Source organism: Podospora pseudoanserina, chromosome 6 (genome assembly GCF_035222485.1).
Source record: "Podospora pseudoanserina strain CBS 124.78 chromosome 6, whole genome shotgun sequence".
Classification (NCBI taxonomy): Eukaryota; Fungi; Ascomycota; class Sordariomycetes; order Sordariales; family Podosporaceae; genus Podospora; species Podospora pseudoanserina.
In genome coordinates, this window is record NC_085925.1 from 2524594 (window position 1) to 2545039 (window position 20446).

General features: G+C 52.5%; 4 protein-coding genes across 4 annotated transcripts; 2 read left to right on the forward strand and 2 right to left on the reverse strand.

The window, feature by feature from the left end:
- Positions 1 to 4579: 4579 nt before the first annotated feature.
- QC764_600075 (uncharacterized protein) lies at positions 4580 to 5979 on the reverse strand. The gene is made up of 6 exons (XM_062948530.1): positions 5548 to 5979; positions 5355 to 5485; positions 5271 to 5300; positions 5102 to 5218; positions 4858 to 5035; positions 4580 to 4802 (listed from the first exon to the last, which is right to left on the reverse strand). Exons 1-6 carry the CDS (start codon positions 5744 to 5746, stop codon positions 4669 to 4671), a joined length of 789 nt encoding a protein of 262 aa, XP_062797767.1. The 5' UTR covers positions 5747 to 5979; the 3' UTR covers positions 4580 to 4668.
- A 1149-nt stretch (positions 5980 to 7128) lies between these two features.
- On the forward strand, positions 7129 to 10218 carry QC764_600070 (uncharacterized protein; the record flags this gene model as incomplete). The annotated part of the gene is made up of 2 exons (XM_062948529.1): positions 7129 to 7852; positions 7901 to 10218. 2 exons carry the CDS (start codon positions 7129 to 7131, stop codon positions 10216 to 10218), a joined length of 3042 nt encoding a protein of 1013 aa, XP_062797768.1.
- Positions 10219 to 10228: 10 nt separating this feature from the next.
- QC764_600060 (uncharacterized protein) lies at positions 10229 to 12122 on the reverse strand. Its single transcript, XM_062948528.1, has 5 exons — positions 11973 to 12122; positions 11836 to 11911; positions 11588 to 11742; positions 10854 to 11527; positions 10229 to 10800 (listed from the first exon to the last, which is right to left on the reverse strand). Exons 1-5 carry the CDS (start codon positions 12031 to 12033, stop codon positions 10423 to 10425), a joined length of 1344 nt encoding a protein of 447 aa, XP_062797769.1. The 5' UTR covers positions 12034 to 12122; the 3' UTR covers positions 10229 to 10422.
- A 441-nt stretch (positions 12123 to 12563) lies between these two features.
- On the forward strand, positions 12564 to 16038 carry QC764_600050 (uncharacterized protein). The gene is made up of 3 exons (XM_062948527.1): positions 12564 to 12904; positions 12949 to 14114; positions 14178 to 16038. The coding sequence occupies exons 1-3, from the start codon at positions 12694 to 12696 to the stop codon at positions 15855 to 15857; spliced, it is 3057 nt and encodes a 1018-aa protein (XP_062797770.1). The 5' UTR covers positions 12564 to 12693; the 3' UTR covers positions 15858 to 16038.
- Positions 16039 to 20446: the final 4408 nt, after the last annotated feature.

Here is a 20446-nt window from a genome sequence, read left to right on the forward strand (position 1 = left end):
GCACAACTTGCAACAGCTCTAGGACCGCCATATTCCCTTTTTTTTCAAACGCCCCCCCCCCCTCTGCGACTTGCAATTTTGCATCGTTCCCTGATGAGGCCTGCTTACACTCCTCCGCCCTCCAAGCTGGATCAGACGGGATAGACGGAGGGACCTTGGAGATCTCTCCGGGCCTGTTGCGCTCGTCACAGATGGGAGCTCTGACCCCCCTGTCTCGTCTTCCCTTTCCCCATACTCCAGCGGTGCATTTTTGCACGATAACCTTGAAAGCTTGTTCCCTAGAGTTGGACAGAATGCCGCTTTGATTTATCGTCCTCTTGACCTCCCCGGCAAAAGCTGTCGAGTTCGACATGACGACGGCAGCGTTGAAGGTTTCGGATAATAGTGAGCCCCTTTTGTGTAGTGTGTATCCTTTGATTGTCGCCACGGGGGTCCTCCCCGTGGCTGGCGTCCGCATGTGTCGGATCATGCCCTCGATTCGGGCTCGCTTTGGTTGAAACCCCTTTTCAACATCTGGATCGAGATTGAGGACATCGTAATTACCGAAACAGACTACTTCCAGTTGCTCTTGATGACGACGTCGGGCGATACAATTCTGGTTCTGTATACGGGGGGGGACGGGCAACTGGATGTGCCTTTAGAGGGGGGGGAGGGCATTGTCGGCATTGGTATCATTGCTTGTTGTAATCTTGTCGATGTTTCGACATGCATCGCCAGCTCAGCGCATCACTGCTGGACAGAGTGTCATAATTGTAGTCATATTCTGATGTGATGAGCTAAGGTAGCACAAATTGAGAAGCGGCTGAGAAGGAAGCAGAATTCTTTTGAAAGAAGATGGGATGAAAGAGGATAAAATCTGACCTGGTACAAACACGAAATTTCTGCGAACTGTACAGTACCTATTTATACTGTGAGATCGGTCTTCCTCACATCCCATTACGGAGTATGTACCGGAGCTCATTTCCCAGACGTTGTCGGTTGGGGAGTGCCACAGCCGGACGGCGTGTCAATGAGTCAAACCCGATCAGCACATCGGGTGGGGTGGAATCCAGGGACAGACCCTCATTGCGGCCAGTGTTTCCGTCTGGAATCACCCTCGTGCTCAACTGCCCTGGGTAGCATCGCTGAGTAGGGAGTGTATCACAGCTGCGGCTTGCCTCCCCCACAATGAGCCAAGTATGTCCAGGCCCGAGGCACGTTCTGCGCATGATGGTTCGTTACCAGAGTGATGTATCAGCCTCGACGACGTGTCAGGAATCTGTTAACCTTCAAGTCAATAATCGGCTGCCAGACTCTGTCTTTGCCTTACAAGACCGCGATCCCCTCAACAAAGTTTTTTTTTTCCCCCTTTGTTTTATTTTTTTGATAACTCTTTGGTTGGGATCAGTCCTTGTACCGCCCAAAAAATACCCAGCTAGCAGCTGGCGCAGTCATGATCGCCAACGGGGCCTCATGCTAATGATGAGACACGAAGCACCGCTGCACTAGGGCGGCGTGATATGTTCAACTGTAACAAGTCGACGCTCGTGCTCCCGTATGGGTAAATTGATCGTCCAGAATCACCTTACCTTACGAGGGCGTCCATGTAGCATGAAATGCCCACAGTCCGCGTGCGCCAGGTTGGTCCCGATCTCTACTGAGCATGGCCTGCTCTTCCATCTCCGAGCAGGCATGAGCTAGAGAAGCCTAGACCCTTTTCACCAATCATTTCCACAAAACACGATACAGCGCCGTTACCTTAGGTGCCTATTCTCCGACTTACGAAACGTGTTCCGCCTGCGCACATCTCTGTCTTAAGCATCATGCAACAAATCCCTCAGGGTGACATACGGCGAGAATATTCGCTTACCCGGTTGAGTCAGGTAAAGCTCGAGGCACTCCAGAGGACCAACTATATGAGGCTCCCGGTTTTAATCGGCATTTAAGGATGGATTTAGGCTACCGCGCAGCGCTAGTCGAGGGAATATGGGGGACGAGACTATTTGATGCGACACAGTTTGACCCTTGTGCCCACATCACGACGAGGTAGCTATCAGCTAGACTGACACAGGACTCGCCGCAGGGAAGAACACCAAATCTTTCTGCTCGGTCCTCAGATGACCAACTGGACACGAGAGACCTTGCAAAAGCTACAGCAAAAGCTTTTGGAAGAGCCTGATCTCGGCTTCATCAGACAAGCCCTCCTCACTCTGCCTTCTCTTTCATCCATACTCGGACAACAACTCGGCCTCGACTTCCACCTTGGACGAAGCTTTCATGAGCTGGCTAACTTTGCTCAGGGCGGTCAGCTTCTCCTTGACAATGATAGCTGGCGACACAACACCTTGCTGGCCCCATTGACAGTCGTGTCTCAGGCGATAGATCTCGCCGTTCAGTTTTCTCGTCTTCATCCTGACGAGCCTCTGTTGAAATCCCATCAACAGGTTCAAGGCTTCTGCGTTGGATGGCTTTCTGCGGCCTCCCTCTCAGCATCCAACAACTTTGGTGCCTTCAAGCGGAATATCGCTGCTGCCCTACGCCTTGCTGCTTGTATCGGCACAACAGTTGATGCTGACAACCGGATCCTTTCGGACCAAGCATCGGCTATTTGTGTTCGACTCAAGACACAAGCTGACAGATCATTGTTGGAGACATTGTTGGACCAAATCTCAGGTGTAAGTGCCCCTATCATACCCTCACTGAAAAACACTCACACTGAACAGGGCTACATCTCTTGTTTTCTGGATGAAAATGTCTTTACCGTCACTGTCCCCAATAGCAAACGACATTGGCTGGAAGCACGGCTGCAGATAGCAACCTTTTCATAGACCGACATTGGCCTCTCCGGTATCTACCACCACACAAAGCATGAAGAGAGAGCACAGACCCTCAAAAGGATCTGTTTTGACCCAGAACTCCGACTTCCCGCCGCTTCAGAACTGCAATCACCACTCAGATCCACCGCCGACACCAACTTCATAACATCCGACTCGGCACCACTGCACGAGATTGCCATTGATCTCATCCTGTGCAAACGAGCACATTGGATCCGGACGTTGCGCAAAACCATCGAGAACGTTGGCAACTTCATGGTCATCCCCATCGGGTCACACACTAGTGGTCTCGTGCCCCGTTCTCTTGTTCATCCTACATCGCCCACCATGCGTTCTCTCGGACCAAAAGACGAGATTGCCATTATTGGCATGTCTGCTCGCTTCCCTGGTACGGATTCTCTATCAGAATTCTGGAACCTCCTGATGTCTGCGGGCAAGACTGGATTCGGGCCTCTTCCAGGATCCCGGTTTGATGCATCTCACCCTAGCATCACATCGCGCTGCCCCGAAGCAAAATATCACGGAAACTTCCTTCGTGAAGACATTGTCAAGGGATTCGATCACCGCTTCTTTGGAGTTTCAGGACGAGAAGCCAAGAGCATGGATCCCCAGCAGAGATTGGTGCTTCAGGTTGCCTATGAGGCATTGGCGACCGCTGGCTACCACCAGGCCAGAGCCGGAGCATAAACCTCTGAGGTTGGGGTGTACATGGGCGTGGGCGAGGTAGAGTACCAGCATAACCTTGCCGGTCACCAAGCCACCTCTTTCAGTGCTGTGGGCTTGTTGAGGAGCTTCATCAGTGGCCGCATCGGCCATTTCTTTGGTTGGAATGGGCCGGCGATCACGGTTGATACGGCCTGCTCGTCAAGCGCGGTGGCGATCCATACAGCTTCGCAGGTACGTACCTACTCTTTTACTACTTTGTCGTTCACTAACATTGGTGACTAGGCTCTTTTGGCTGGTGAGTGTGAACTCGCCCTGGCGGGTGGAGTGAATGTCATTACCAGTCCAGAGCTACACTAGGCTCTGGCTGCGGGGTCCTTTTTGAGTCCCAATGGATCGAGCCACGCTTTTGATGCCTCTGCCGCTGGCTATTGTCGAGGTGAAGGCGCGGGGGTTTTGTTCTGAAGCCCCTGTCCAAAGCAATCGCGGACGGCGACAATGTCTTGGGTGTCATCTCAGCTTCAGCAATCAACCAAAACTCCAACTGCAGTCCCATCACGGTCCCCGAATCATCCTCCCAGAGCTCTCTTTACAGGAAGGTTTTAGATATGACCGGAGTCAGCCCTGGAGAAGTGTCCTATGTTGAAGCGCACGGAACAGGTGAGACAACTCTCTTGCATTGGGATCAAATGACTAACAGGTTCACAGGCACTTAGGTCGGTGACCCCAAAGAATATGAGAGCATCAGAATTGCTCTTTCTGGACCCTTTCGAAAGGATGAGCTCTTTGTCGGTTCGGTAAAGGACAGCATTGGTCACTGCGAAGCGGCCTCGGGGGTCGCGGGCCTCATCAAGACTATCCTCATGATGCACTACAAGACCATCCCTCCCCAGGCTGGATTAAACAGTCTCAATCCTCGTATCAAGACCGGCCCTAGGGACATGATAACTGTCCCCAAGGTTTCTCATCCCTGGAACCCGACCCATTCTAGAGTTGCCCTGATCAACAACTATGGCGCCGCAGGAAGCAACGCCCGCAAGGCCGTGAAGCGGTACAAGAGGGATTTGAGTTTTTGGCGAAGCGTGTGTCCTGCTGAGAGAAATTTGTTGGCCACGAGCTGTAGTGATTTGCAATCGATGATAAAAAACTGCTAGTCTAGGCTGCAATAACTCCCCGAGAAACCACCATTCGCTTATCCAATATTGAAACGTGGAGATCTCTTCTCCAAGAACGCGGCTTGTCCTTCACGGAAATCTCCCAAGTCAAAGGTCGAATAATACAATGACTTTTCCAACGACATGCCGGCTTCAAGATGTGTGTTCTCGGCTAATGACACAGTCAGACACAAACACGACAAGGGGGCTTCACAGTGAATGCTTACCGGTGAGAACAGCTTTCTTGCCGAACTTGAGCACGGGGGCTGATTTGGTCGCAATTCTCTGAGCGAGTTTAATACTTTCACTCTCCACTTCCTGACGGGGAAAGACTTTGTTGACAAGTCCGTACTGGGCGAGCTCCGAAGCTGAGATGGAATCGCCAGTCAAGATCAATTCCATAGCCTATAAGTCACCCTGCGTTAGCCAATCTAATGTCACTGTGAAACATGTCGAGCGCGGCTTACGCACCTTGTGCTTGCCCAACGCTCTGGCCAATCTTTGTGTACCCCCAGCGCCAGGGATGGTGCCAATTTTGATTTCGGGGAGACCAAATAGTGCATCGTCTGCAGCATAGATGATGTCTGCCTGTGTGCAAGTCAGTATACAAAACGAAAAGAATGGGGACATAACAACATACAGCCAATGCCAATTCGAACCCTCCACCAAGCTGTGATTCTATCAGCTATAATCACTCGTGAGCAATGGTGATAGGTACACTCACAGCAAGTCCGATGACCGCGGCTATGATGGGCTTTGTGAGTTGTGCAAACGCATCCGTCAGATCTTTGAGAAACGAACGTTCGTGAGCAGCCAAGGTGTCGAGTTGTGATAGCTCATTGATGTCCATGCCCGCTAATAAGCCACAACTTGTTAGTTTGGCCGAAAATTGTGTCACTCAAAGAAGTATCTCTTACCGCAGAATGGTCCGTCCGGGTTGCCTGCTAAAATGACAGCTCGTACAGAGTCCAAAGCATCAAGGTGACTCAAAGCCGAGACCAGCTCGTGAATCGTGTTCTGCGAGAAGGCGTTCCGTTTGGCTGGACGATCAAGACGGATGATGGCAACACCAGTCGAGTCATCCAGACTCAGCTTTACATCTTTCAACGAATCCATTTTGCAGAGGAAGAAAAGTTCAACTTGGATTGGAACGGCGGCGGCGGTGGTCCAAGTGCTGCATCAATTGTGTCATCTTAATACTTTGGATGAGATATTCCAACCACTTATCATCCGATATTCTCAACATCCACACGGCTTGGATCCAAGTCGCTGCTTACCCGATTTATCTTCACATGATGAGGTGGCGTTTGGTGCACAGACTGGATGGTTACAGTGACCGATCGTGGGGCTAAATTACAGTTACATTTCAAACGGCGCTGCCACCTAAGGATCTAAAAGATCTGATCCACTGCTGTGGTAGGTGCACAACGGCATTTTTTCCACGAGTGTCACTGGCAGATACCCTAACGCGCTACCCGGTCAGGTAATAACACCCGTGTTCTGTAACACCACTCATTCTTTACCCGCTGGTTGGCAACTTTTATACGAGGAAAGATACTATCCCAACCTGCTTGCATCAGCATGACAAAACTCGGTAGAGAAGGTTAGCGAAGCTGTCCCTGCAGCAAACGTCTTGGCCCATGCCAGGTTTCCCCGGACCGAATGGAAGATGCCGCGATGCTACTGCGCGTATAAGTCGATGGCATCTTGGCAGCATGTCTTGAAGGGGACTACACATAATTGAACAGCCATATCTGGATCAGGGCCGAGATTAGGTGATGGTGTCAACCATGGGAATTAGTATCATGGTGCAAGCGGGTGAGTGACCGAGTGTTTCGGGTTGAGATGACAGCTACCTAATCCTCACTGATAGTACCATCATACCTCACAGTCCTCAACGGCCAAGACCGGGTCTTGCTTTCGGTGTCATCATCTTGGCGTGATCTGCCGATTTTGAGTTTTCGTTAATTAAGCGGATGGATGGATGTTAGAGCACAATAGAGCTGGCTACCTATGCACTGGAAGGTTCAGGCTTCTGTATGAACAAAATACCCTTCTTGGGAGGGCCTCACACCTCAAGAGACTATCCAAGCAAAGAGTAAGAACGGAGCAACTTTTGAAAAATTGGTTGAAAATTTTTGTTTGAGCAAGAAATTAAGTTGGCTTTGTGGAGAAGGGAGATGCTTAGATGGGAAGACTTCCAGAATCGCCGTCCCCAGAATGGTAAGACGCGACGTGCTGCAGATGTGGAAGGGTTCCATTCGCTAACAAGTTACGTCCTGTCCTAGCATACCATGATGGAATCTGTGTGGACATGCTTAGGTAGTGATTAATCAGCGTAGAATGGTAGTGCGGATGGTCACATACCTGAGATAGGAACCTTCTAAGCAGCCTTGTATCACCAATCGCCATCTCCATTATAAGGGGACAGTGTCCCTGGAACTGAAGACTGTTCTATCACCCAATCAAGCCGGCCACCAACGATCATAGTCGTCAACATGGGCTCACAGGTTGAACCAGGCTCGTTTTACTCTCTTGAGTCCCTATCGACAGAGGACCAACTTCTCTTCAACCGCTTCGGACGTGGAGAAACCATCCCACTGCCCTTCACAAGAGTCCACCATGCATTCGAGTCGATAGCTTCACAACACCCCGGCGCAACAGCGGTCCGACATTTCGATGGCACCTCAATGACATACGGAGAACTTGACCGCCATGCCAACATACTGGCCAACGAGCTTCTCACTCGGTTTTGTTTCAAGAGAGGGGCGCGAGCGGTATTGGTGTACTCGCGCACCATCGAGATGGTCATCTTTATCCTCGCTGTGCTCAAGGCAGGAGGGCAGTACGTTCCCATTGACGGCGGCATCATTCCAATCGAAGCCCTCAGTCACGTAGTCTCGGACTCTTCAGCAGATATCGTCCTTTGTTTGCCCAAATACTCCGACAAGGCCACCGAGGCATGCCGCCAGGGACCAGCCATTCTCAGTCTCAACCTCTCCAGCGACATCTGGACATCAGGCGTTGCCAGCAGACCAAACGTGGACGTTCAGCCTGAGGATGGAGCCTACGTTATTTACACCTCGGGTACGACTGGGCGGCCAAAGGGCGTTGATGTCACACATCATGGTGTTTGCAATTCCTTGCTGGTTGAGCCTGCAAAGCTAGAGATCACTGTCGGCACAAAGGTGGCACAACAGTTGAGCGTGGCTTTCGACATGGGTAAGTAGCCATCCATTTTAGGCCCGAGTTTCCAACTAACAACCCTAGGCGCTTGGGAAATTTTAGCGACCGTCATGAACGGCGGAACTCTGTATATCAGAGGCAGCGGAAATGACCTTTGGAACGAGTGCCTCAAGCAAGTCGACGTCGTCATCTCCACCCCGTCCGTAGCGATCAAGCGGTTCCCCAATTATGAAGACTTCCCCAACCTCAAGACGATCGTGGTGGGCGGCGAGCCATGCCCAAAGACCCTTGCTGATCATTGGGCGAAGCACACTGGGACGAGGTTCCTGAATGTCTGTGGTCCCACGGAAATCAGTGTCCTCAACACCGTCCACGTCCACAAGCTTGGCGGACCATTGACCATCGGCAAGCCGAATCCCAACACTACACTCTACATTCTGGACGAGGACGAGAACCCAGTCAAGATTGGCGAGGCTGGTGTCATGTGGGTGGGAGGAGTCGGTGTCTCTAGGGGGTACCTCAACTTGCCCGAATTGACTGCGACGCGATACAAGCTCGACAAGTTCACCAGAGATGGCAGGATGATGTTCAACACTGGGGACCTGGTCCGATGGAATGCGGACGGATGCCTCGAGACACTTGGTCGTCGTGATGATCAAGTCAAGATCGATGGCTTCCGTGTTGAGCTAGACGGTGTTTCCCGCGCCATCGAGTCTTGCCCGGATGTGATCAAGGGTTGCGCTCTCAAGATTGACACGAGTCTGTGGGGCTTCTACTCTGCCATTCACCCCATTGACCAGGCCGAATTGCACAAGGCAGTCAGTGCACAGCAGCCTTTCTATGGGGTCCCCAAAGTTTGGCACTATCTTGGCCCAACAATTCCACTCACGGCAAACGGCAAGATCGACAAGCGTGTGCTGCGGGAGTTGGCGACCGCTGTCAACTCGGGTGCTCAGCAGACAACTCCACCCGCAGAAGTTGGGCTTCTGGCTCCGAACATCACCGACGTGGAAAAGGCGTCTGTTCCGAGCAGCAGCAGCTCGGCTACCGACGAAAAGCCCGACCCCGTTGCACCCATCCCGCCCAAAAAGGGGTTTCATGGTTGGCGCTGGCTGCGTCACCGCGGCCTATCGGCTTACCGCAAGCTCTTTGGCATTATTTTTGTTGCCAACGCCATTGCCTTTGTTGTCATGCTTTGGAAGAGCCGAGAGTCCAACTTTGAGCTGCCCCTCGACAATCTAGCCACGGCCGTGAGTGCAAACTTGCTGGCATCTGTCTTGCTTCGCCAGGACTATGTCGTGAATGTGGTTTTCTGGCTTGCAACTCGAATGCCAACATCCGCACCCCTGGCTATCCGACGACACCTCGCTCGTGTCTATCACTACGGCGGGGTCCATTCCGGAGCATCTGTTGCCGCTTCGCTTTGGTGGCTGGTGTTTACTGTGGCTGCCACTCGCCGTCTTGCTCCAACAGGGTCTACCCAGCCGTCTCAGCGAATTGCGGTCCTGGTGTTGACTTACTTGATCTTTGTACTCCTCGTCGCCATATTGGCAATGGCATGGCCTAGCATCCGTGCCAAAATGCATGATCAGTTCGAGTGGACGCACCGCTTCGCCGGTTGGACCGCCCTGGCTTTGGTCTGGGCTCACCTCATGGTCGTCACCGCGGCGTTGCCCAGCACCCAGCCCTTTGGTGCCGCACTTGCTCGGACGCCTGCGTTGTATCTCCTCAGCTTGACAACACTCTCCATCGCCGCTCCGTGGATGCGTCTCCGCCGCGTCAAGGTGGTTGCCGAACCCCTGTCAAGCCATGCAGTCCGCTTGCACTTTGACTTCAAGACCCCACGAGAATGTTCATCTTTGGGTATCCGCATCACCGACCGCCCCTTGGTGGAATGGCACGCTTTTGCGGCTATCCCTGAGCCGGACAACAAGCCAGGACTCTCCATTCTTGTCTCCCGTGCTGGTGACTGGACAGGTCGCATGATTGACAAACCACCAACATATCTTTGGACGAGGGGTGAACCAGCCTCGGGAGTGCTGGCTATTGCACCTCTTTTCAAGAAGATTGTTTTGGTGGCCACAGGCTCTGGAATCGGTCCTTGTCTTCCAGTCATCATGGAGCGCAAGGTTCCTTGCCGGATCCTGTGGAGCACCAAAAACCCACTCAGGACATATGGCCAGGGCATAATTGATGAAGTGAAGAGGTGTGATGATAGAGCTGTCATCTGGGATACGGACAGTATGGGAAGACCAGACATGGTTCACTTGGCTTGGGAGCTGTATCATGAGAGCGGCGCCGAGTGTGTATGCATTGTCAGCAATGCAAGGACAACTAAGAGGGTCGTGTATCAGTTGGAGGCGAGAGGAATCCCTGCCTTTGGACCGATTTGGGATTCGTGAGAAGAGATTGTAACAATATAAGTTTCTGAGTATATGATAGGTATGATTCATTCTACTGTAAATTTTCCATTCATATAGGGACTTCGACTTAAAGATATTGAACAGTTGATCTTTTAACTTAGGCATTAGCAATGGCTTACAATGCCATGTAATTTGTTCAATGAGGGGTGATGGCTATCCTTTCATGCCAGCTTGTCTTCCAACTCAAGCACGTTGCTGTTCCATATTGTTTAGCAAAATGCCCCTTTTTCCCGAAGGAGAATCGCGCGGCCTTGGCTGACTTGAACAGCCAAAGAGTGAAGCTAGCCCGCCCGGTAATCGCAGCTGGTCGTTTTCGCTTGCCTTCCAGAGTAGGAGAATGCCAATGGTAACAGGGATGGCTGTAGCAAAGAGATACCAGATGTCTTGATTGACCTGCATGTGGTGCTCATTATTGTCCGGGAAACTGAAGAATTGTGTGCCAAAGATAGAGCTTGCGGCGCTGAAAGGGATGAATATCAAGCCGACAATAGAAATGATCCGGACGCTGCGGCTGTTCATCATGCCGATACGACTATCTTGGGCATTGTTCAAGTGAAAAGCCTAAAAAGAGTTTGTATGAGTCTCTGTTCCACACATGCTTCATTTGTACGTACCAGATCCACTGCATTCTTGATCCTTTCGTGAGAACTAACAATCCTGAGCCTGGTGGAGTTGAAAAGCTCGCTCCGGTATCTCAACAATCGATGGGTGTTTTCCCATGTCCGATCCTCCGTTCTCCACTTGTTTTTTGGATCATGCAGAAGCTCCTTGTGTGCCGATAGTGCCCTGTCAACTGCTCTAAGGATAGCGTCCAAGGCTTCAGTCAGGTAGATGGCGTTCTTAGCACTGGTATGAATTCCGTGTAAATCCAGGCTTGAGAGGTGACGAGAGTGTGAGCTAGGGTCAGTCGTTTCAAGTATCTTTGCCCGCTCAAACAACCTTTTCTCGTCAGTCCGTACAAGGTGAGTAACATCCCAAGCAATACTATCCACTCTCTGATACCAAGATGAAAGTGCCACGTCCACAATCACGTAGGGATCGTTGTTGACATGGTTCCAGGTTGAAGACAAAATGAATGTCACCAAAGCCTGGATAGACTCAAGGGGAGGCTGGAAGGCAAGGAAAGTGACACAGTACTCTGAGTTCTCTGGTTCCACAGTGTCTCGTTCAGTTGGGGTCATAGGTTTCGGCTTCCATGTCATGACAAAGCCCCATTTTAGCCAAGGCTCATGTTGGTTGGGTTGGGAGGCTGTTGTTGGAATTTTGACCAGAAAGTGCATCCAAAGAGCTGCAATCCAGCGTCAGCAAACATCCATTATTTCACTGTAGATAAGGCTAGCGGACTGACTCTCTACTCCATTTTCTCCCAGTTGGTGGCCAAATGAGTGTGTGACACTCCGCTCACGCTCAGCCACAAAGTCGTCGGGTATGTCGTACAGCTGAATTAATTGGTCATATTCTCCCGATGGCGCACCTCGGTATCTGCCGTCCAGGGGCGCAAAGCTGCAAGGGACTATCAGTCTTCCATCCATGGATAACGGATTCCAAAAGAGGAAATTGGGCGTGATGCGACAGTCCAGCCGTGTGAGCACGCACATCATGTCAAAGTCGTACCCTCCCCATCTGGTCAACTCGGTTACATCTGACTGTATTCTGCTGGGACGGTCGTCCCCTTTTCAAGCCAGAAACAATTAGTTTTGCGATACAGGGTAAATACTCAGAAGGAATGGTACCTTGTTGCCTTATCCATCTCTCAAACCGCAGGAAACCATCTTGTTGATTTGTTGATGCCATGGTCAATGTGATGTTGATTACAAGCCAGAAGAGAGAAGCGCTTGCATTGGAAGCTGAAGAAATAGAGGAGATGGAAAGTGGGAGATGGGGGGTAGGAGGTGGTTTTTTGGGCGTCTTTTCTTGGGAACACACCAATGTAATTGCCAACTGTGGGCGAGGGGCTGAGCGGTGCATGCTGTGTCACATACCATGCTTGCGGACTACCATCAGGCTACCAATAGAACAACATGGTTAACCACATGTTGGGCGTCTAGACCACGGCAGATGCAAAGAAAAGGAGCAATATTGACACCACAATCATGCCATTCCCTGTCCCAGCTCCAGACCCTGGGAAAGATTGTTTCCCGAGACAGCTGAGCCTCATGTGAATACTGCGGCGTTTCCCGGGGACAGGAAACTCTGTATCAGGTAAGTGACCATTGCAATAAATGGTTTTTTCAAGATATGACGGAGACGTTGCTGAAGTGCGCAGGGAATATCATCTGGGTGGACCTAATATTTTGTCCAGGGCTCCGGACGCGAGACGATCAACAGATACCAATGTCACATTACCAATCTGACAAGGCTCTCAAGATAAATACTCTTACCCTCCCTCTCTTCATAAAAATCTGTTGCCTTTGTTCTTTTCTCCTTGTCACTCTTCCCAGGCTTACTTAACTCATGGCATCCACTGGACGCCAGGTAGACTATCACGGTGCAGACATCCAGCCCGATCGTGATCGGATCAACGGGTTCCTGACTTTGATGAACGAGGCTGTCCCTCCAGCACAAGTTCATTCGAGTTCCCAGAGCGTCTCACACCCTCCCCAATATCCTCCCGCCCCCCGACCAGTTACAAACACACCAGGATCAGGAGCTCTCCCTGCCAACAGTGAGTCAACTTTCACACTACCTATAGAAATCATTCTAATTCAGACAGGCAATACTGCAGCACGTCCGGCTTTCACCAACAACTCCAAGCCCAAGTCGCGACGAAGACTCTTTTGCTTCTAGACACACCGGGTACCGCTATGTCAGAAAAACCTCTTTCTACGGGCTCAGGGGCGAGCTCCCATCCTAACCCATACCAGGATGTGTCCAGTTGGTGGGCTGCCTTCTTCAAAGGGGGCTTTTCCTGGCGTTGGTTTGGTGGACCTCACCTGTACTTTCGCCCCAACCTCGAGTATGCCGACTCGACACCGTTTTTCGTTACAGATGGTCTGGGAAGGGAAAAGGTGTACAACCAGCCGTTCGAATGCTACATCGACCCATTCACCGGAAAGATTGAGAAACTTTATGTCCAAGCACCTTCTTCCATTTGTCTCCTTGGCTCTGTCGACCCCAATTGCACCTGGAAGCGAACGCCTATTCGAAATGTGACACCGTTTCTCTTGCGGGTAGGCAACCTCCCCTTTCGGTTTATACCGGCCGAGAGGAGGGGTCACAGATCCAAGTTCACCTTTGAAGATTGGTGCATTGTCATTGGAATGTGGATCCCGTCTGTGGCAATCTTTCTCATGTCGTGGACGGTGTATGACCCCTCAGGCCCCGTTGAAGGAAAGGATCCTACCAAATATCTGCCGCTGATGTACCGCGGCCTAAAGTATCCTCGCCTGGCCCGCAACATGCTGGAAAATCGGCACCAAGTCGCTCAGTTGCTCTACAGGTACACTTCCTGGAATACCACGGCGGCACTCTCGTCATACCGGACTTTTCGGCCAAGGTTCCTCAACTACCTGGTGCAGACAGAGCTTCCAGATGGCCGCAAGTTGTTCTCGTTTGAAACACGCCCGGTGCCTGACAATGACATCACCCCATTCATCATGATTGCCTGGTCTTCGGCACACTATGAGCTCAAGTCGAGGGAGAACGAGTCCGGGCTGCCCCGCAACAACGAGGGCGACCTCGACGCTCTTCTCTCCGTGGGCGTGAAGGCGTCTGTCAAGTACTTTGGGCTCGAGCCTGAGAAGCAGGATCTACGTCAGCACCCCAAGGCCTTTTGGTGCTCTGCAAACTGTATGCCGCCGACGAAAAGGGTAGACCACCTTGGAAGAGTGGTTAATGTGGACGGAGAAGAGAAGGAGCTCCTTGCCAACCAAGATGTAAGCTCGATACTCCCAGTCATTGTGCTGGATGTATATGTCTGACTGACTTTGCGTACCTAGACCTACAGTATCAGCGATATTATTCGAACCGCACAGCATGTGGCCGTTGTGGTTGGTAACCTGCAAAGACCCTGGGATCCCAACGCACTCCGTGTGTGGGGTGAACGAGTCTGGACTTTACCAGAGATCGTTCTCAGCAAGGGTGAGACAGTCACCGTCTGGCACTGCGGCACTCGACCTTCCATGAATCCATACGAATTCACCGAGATACCCAAAGCCCTTTTCCCAACCTGTGCATGGGCAGACGCCTTGAACTCGCGCCAGCTGATCGAGCACTATGGCAACCTTCACCTCAGCCGTCTCGAGCTCGTCAAGATTGCTCTAGAGTGCTTGATGAGCCGCCATTTCCGTGCGATGCATCCAGGCGACCGTGTTTACGTCCTCATGGGTCTCTTGCGTATCCGGCCTCCCATCGACAGCACCGACACTTCTTTCCAGGCCTTTGCTCGTTTGTCTCTGCCTCAGGACAGTGATCGTCTCATGGAGCGTCTGATCTGTCTTTTGCCCGACTTTCCCGGGCAGAACTGGGAGCTCATGACAGACCAGTACAAGGCTAGCTTGTGGGATGTGTACCCAAACACGCAGATCTGCGCCATTGGCGAAAATGACACGGTGGTGATAGACGATGCCAAGGGCGCCCAGATTCAGTGGTCAGAGTTCACGCGGGTTCGAACGCTACGGAAGCTGACGGCGAAGCGTGAATTCTTCATCTACTTCCTCGTCTGGTCCCCTTTGGTCTTTTTTATCGGCGTCATCCTTGCAGCCCTGTTTCAACCGCCGCCTCCGATGCCGAACTCCATGTATAACTACCCAGTGCCTACCAACCCAGCCTACCAAGCGGGTGTTGCTATCACGGTCATCACTCTTCTCTTCTTCATTCTGCCGGCCCCCTATTTCCTCTGGCACATTTACTCTGGAAAGCTTTGGGAAGTGGAGCCGTGCTTCTTTGGAATTGAAGGCTATGTTCCCATCGAGGCGATTGAAGAGAAGCTGTTTGGTACCAGAGGTAGTCATGCTCGTCTTCAGTGGAGCACATGGGGTTCACCTCTTTCTCGACACACCCAGGGCAGAGTCACTCGCGAGCGGTCGGTCAAGTTCAAGTACCAAGACGCCATCGACCCTGGAACTGGTATCCAGAATGCGGTGCCGGTTCTCAGTCTCGACGGGAACATTGACACGTATCATGTCGAATCGATAGACCCTACCAGCCCCTGTTCGCACTGCTCAAGCAACGCTAGTGGCGGGCGGTATTGTAGCTACCATCCGACCGTGGCTTCCTGTCAGGACATGAGCCGCAGCAAAATGGGCCAGATGAAGGTGTTCACACTTGTGGACACCTACAACATGACCGTCACACTGTTTTATGCTGTCCGTCCTCCCACGGTTCTGGTACTCGGTGGCAGCGAAGGCGGCATGAAGCGTGCCATTGCCTGTTCCTTTGATATCACGACCGGAACTCTGTACAGGGAAACTGTCTTGAGAATCCCTTCTCAGAGTGCGGATCGCATGGAAGGGCTTGGCCGGCTTCGCCTCGGGCTGGTTCGGCCGTTCCTTGACAATGATGTGCGAAAGACACTCTCCAGCCAGCCCGTACAGCAGCAGCAGTCCTCGACAGTCTTTCAGGAGCAGGCCACTCCCACATCTGTCCATGTGCCCATCGTCCACGAACCAAAAATCTGAGGGTCTCGATGATGTTCAAGTCCGGTTGCCAGCCAAGTCAAATTTCTGTGGTCTTGTCTTTCGTAACGCATATAGAATGTGATTCTTGGCTGTCTGAGTTTGCTAGTCTTTTCCATAAAAATATATTACGTACTTGCCTGACAAAGATGGCGAAATCTGGGAAGCCAAGTTAAACTTTGAAGCTATTCCCAGACGGCCAAATAAAGTGGGTATTTGTGGGTTTGTTGGTCGCCAAGCCAACGCTGCCATGACGCGGATGGGGGCTGTTAAATCGTATATGGGGTGCCAAAAGGTGTCAATTCTGTTGTTTATTGTACCAGGTTGAGTTGCCCGGGTGGCTCCTAAAGGCCCAGGTCCCACTGCCAGATATTAATTCCTTAACAGTGGGCCCGGTTGACTATTTTGACAGGGGCAAGACCCTGCGAGCGATGGTCTTGGCATTCGAAGGGTCCCTCCTCCATCTCGCCCGGACACGACTGGGCTCACTGGTCTGCGTGTCTGCCATGGACAACGCAGAGACGGGCAAGACAACCAATGTGGATGCTCTTCTGCAACGACTCCGTCCTACATCCGAACTCCGAGCACGAGGTACCCCACCAATCAGCGTCACCGTATATCATCAACCTGGAAGGCCACTTTGAACCGCGTGCACCTCTACGGCCACTTACTTCAGCACAACGACCGTGGCGAGTCCAGAGCAACAGCCGCCCATTGCCACGAAGGCTCGGGAATCGTGACAATGGCGATTGCTGAATAATACACCTTGAGAAAGAATGAGAGGAAGGGGGAAGCGGGGCAATAGCTATGTCGCGATCTTGCATCTTGCCCCTCACCATGCGGGGTTGACGTGACGGTACTTGGTGAGGTATGCGTGTCCATGGGTGGTAAGTGGTATGTGCTTGGTCACTGTTGGTGTTTGTGTGTGAGAGAGAGAAGAGCGGAGTCGGCGACTATTCTAAGATCCAGATGCTTCGACCGCGATCTGCACCTCCCGTCGGACCCCTCCGGCCCTCTTTCCCCTTCGCACAGGTATGTTAGGCAGTGGCCCCTCTTCTTCCGCCGCCGTTTCCCGCCTCCCCTAACTTCCCCTATTCATCCTTTTCACTGTCTTGAGCAACCTGTGGCTTTGCTTTCTCTCACTTTGCTCCAACACCACACATCACACACACATCTTCAAGTCTTTTTCTTCGAGTCGTCGACAAACCGCCATCATGGGAGAATGCCCCGTCAAACACAGCCCGGTAGCTGGAGGTGGTACCCGTAACCTCGACTGATGGCCGAACCAGCTGCGTCTTAACATCCTTCGCCAGCACACGGCCGCCTCCTACCCCTTCCACAAGGAATTCGACTACACCGCCGCCTTCAAGTCCCTCGACTACGATGCCCTCAAGAAGGACCTGACCGACCTCATGACCGACTCGCAGGACTGGTGGCCTGCCGACTTTGGACACTACGGCGGTCTCTTCGTCAGAATGGCCTGGCACAGTGCCGGCACCTACCGCGTCTTTGACGGCCGTGGAGGTGGTGGCCAGGGCCAGCAACGCTTTGCTCCTCTCAACAGCTGGCCCGACAATGTCAGTCTCGACAAGGCTCGCGCCTGCTGTGGCCCATCAAGCAAAAGTACGACAACAAGATCTCGTGGGCTGATCTCATGCTCCTGACGGGCAACGTGGCCCTCGAGTCCATGGGCTTCAAGACCTTTGGCTTCGATGGGAAGCCGACGAGTCTGCATACTGGGGTGGTGAGACTACATGGCTGGGCAATGAGGCTCGCTACGCCCACGGCCAGGAGGGCATTGCCGGCAAGGGCATCGTCTCTGGTGACGAGTCCAAGAAGAGCCATACCGACATCCACAACCGCGAGTTCGAGTCTCCTCTGGCGGCCGCCCACATGGGTCTGATCTATGTCAACCCCGAAGGCCCCGATGGCAATCCAGACCCTGTCGCGGCTGCCCGTGATATACGCGTCACCTTTGGCCGCATGGCCATGGATGACGAGGAGACGGTGGCTCTGATTGCCGGTGGCCACACCTTTGGCAAGACCCACGGTGCTGCCCCTGCCGACAATGTTGGCGCTGAGCCCGAGGCGGCTTCCATTGAACAGCAGGGCTTTGGCTGGAGCAACAAGTATGGCTCGGGCAAGGGCCCAGACACCATTACCTCCGGCCTTGAAGTTATCTGGACTAAGAACCCTACTAAGTGGACCAACCAGTTCTTTAAATACCTCTTTAAGTACGAGTGGGAGCTTACCAAGTCTCTTGCTGGTGCCAACCAGTGGGTGGCCAAGAACGCGGAGCCTTTTATTCCTAATGCTTTTAACCCCAATAAGAAGTATCTCCCCCGCATATTAACCACCGATCTCTCTCTTCCCTTCGACCCTAGCTTCGAGAAGATCTTTCGTCGCTTCCTGGAGTACCCCGACCAGTTCGCCGATACCTTTGCCCGTGCCTGGTTCAAGCTTCTGCACCGTGACATGGGTCCCAGATCCCGCTGGCTCGGCCCCGAGATCCCATCCGAGGTTCTTATTTGGGAAGACCCCTCCCCCCTCTGGATCACCCCGTTATTAATGCCAACGACATTACCGCCATCAAGCGCGAGATTCTTGCCACCGGCCTTGCGCCACACAAGCTTATCTCTACCGCCTGGGCCTCGGCCTCTACCTTCCGCGGCAGCGACAAGCGCGGTGGTACCAACGGCACATGTATCCGCCTGGCTCCTCAAAAGGACTGGAAGGTCAATAACCCTGTGTAGCTGGCTGAGGTTCTTGCGGCCTTGGAGAACGTCCAGAAGAGGTTCAACGAGCAGGCTACGGGTGGCAAGAAGGTCTCGCTCGCCGATATCATCGTTTTCGGTGGTGTCGCTGCCTTGGAGCAGGTTGCCGGTATCTCGGTGCCCTTCACTCTTAGCCGCACTAATACTTCCCAGGAGCAGACTGATGTGCACTCTTTTGAGCACCTCGAGCTATACGCTAACGGCTTCCGCAACTACGGCCACGGTAACGATCAGGTTAAGACTGAGTAATACCTAGTGGATAAGGCTCACTTATTGACCCTGACTGCCCCCGAACTTGCCGTGCTCGTCGGCGGTTTGAGAGTCCTCGGTGCTAACTATAACGGCTCCAACCATGGCTTCTTCACTGCTCAGCCAGGTAAACTTACCAATAACTTCTTTATCAACCTCTTGGACCCCAACACCGAGTGGACCAAGGTCGATGACCAGGGTGAGCTCTTTGAGGGCAGGGATCGCAAGACTGGCGAGAAGAAGTGGACGGGTATACGTGCCGACCTTATCTTTGGTTCCCATTCCGAGCTTCGTGCCATCGCCGAGGTGTATGGCCAGGCTGATGGTCAGGAGAAGTTCGTCAAGGACTTTGTGGCCGCGTGGGACAAGGTCATGAACCTGGACCGGTTCGACCTCAAGCAGGGTGCTGGATCAACCCCCAAGCTCTAAAAAGTATCGGGGGATGGTGTCTCATGTTATGTCATGGATTATAATGCTGTGAATGAAGTAATGAATATGCCAAACGTCTATGATGTCACGGCTTGAGCTTTGAGTTTGGTCACTGTTGGCCTTGAAAATGTATATAGATCAGGCAGGAAATCCGAGATCGATTACACTATGGCTTGCAGAATGTGTCATTTCACGTTACCTCCCCCTCATTGTGCCGGTCACATTGTCGACCGAGTTGCTTCCACATTGATCGCTTCATTACATTAACTTTAGATATACTCCTACCAAGCAGCATTATTACGCCTTCATTGGCCCCTGATCAGCCGCCCACTTAGCGTTTTTGGCCAGAAACTTTTGTCTGCACCTGCTGATGGGCTTAATTCTGCCCTCGAGCTTGATATCCACCGGTGTAGTGTACCCAATGTAGTCAACCAAGACTGTATCTTGGGTGTCGAGGACGACCGGGTTCTTGAAGGGGGGGTACAAGAAGTTGTCACCACCTCCAGCCAGGAAATCCAGAGTCACAATGCGGTACTCGGCCGCCTTGTCCAGGGGCTTGCCGCCAATCGTGACAGCAACGAGTTTGGTGGTAGCCGAGGCGTCAGGGTTGTACTCGATGACGATTCCGCGGCTGACCTGCAACAGGGAGGTGACGGGACGGCCGTTGACCTGGTTGACCTTAGACATGATGCCCTCAAGAGTCGACCAGAGGAGCATGGCAATGCGGTTTCTCAGGGTTAGCCAAGGTTTAAAAGACGGAGAAAAGGGTATATACTCGGCCATGAAGTTGCCCAACAGGCATTCTTGCTGCAGGCACAAGGACTGGTCCAACACCACCTTGCTCTCTCCCACAACCTGGGCGGCAAACTCTTCAAAAGGCTTCCTCCACCCGTCAATCTGACTTTGCAGATCCTCGTCCTGAGCCGTCGTGTTTGTCAGGTGGATAGGGACTCCGTGGTAGTCCAGGATCCTGCCGGCGGCATCGTAGGTAACGTCAATGTAACCAATGTACTCGCCCCACGGATACGCCTGCACGATAAACACCTCCTCGCCCTCCGAGTTCTCAACAATGGTCGGGTACTTGCCCACCGCACCGGCAAAGTCACCCAGCGGGGTTTGGCTGTGGCCTCCCATGATCAA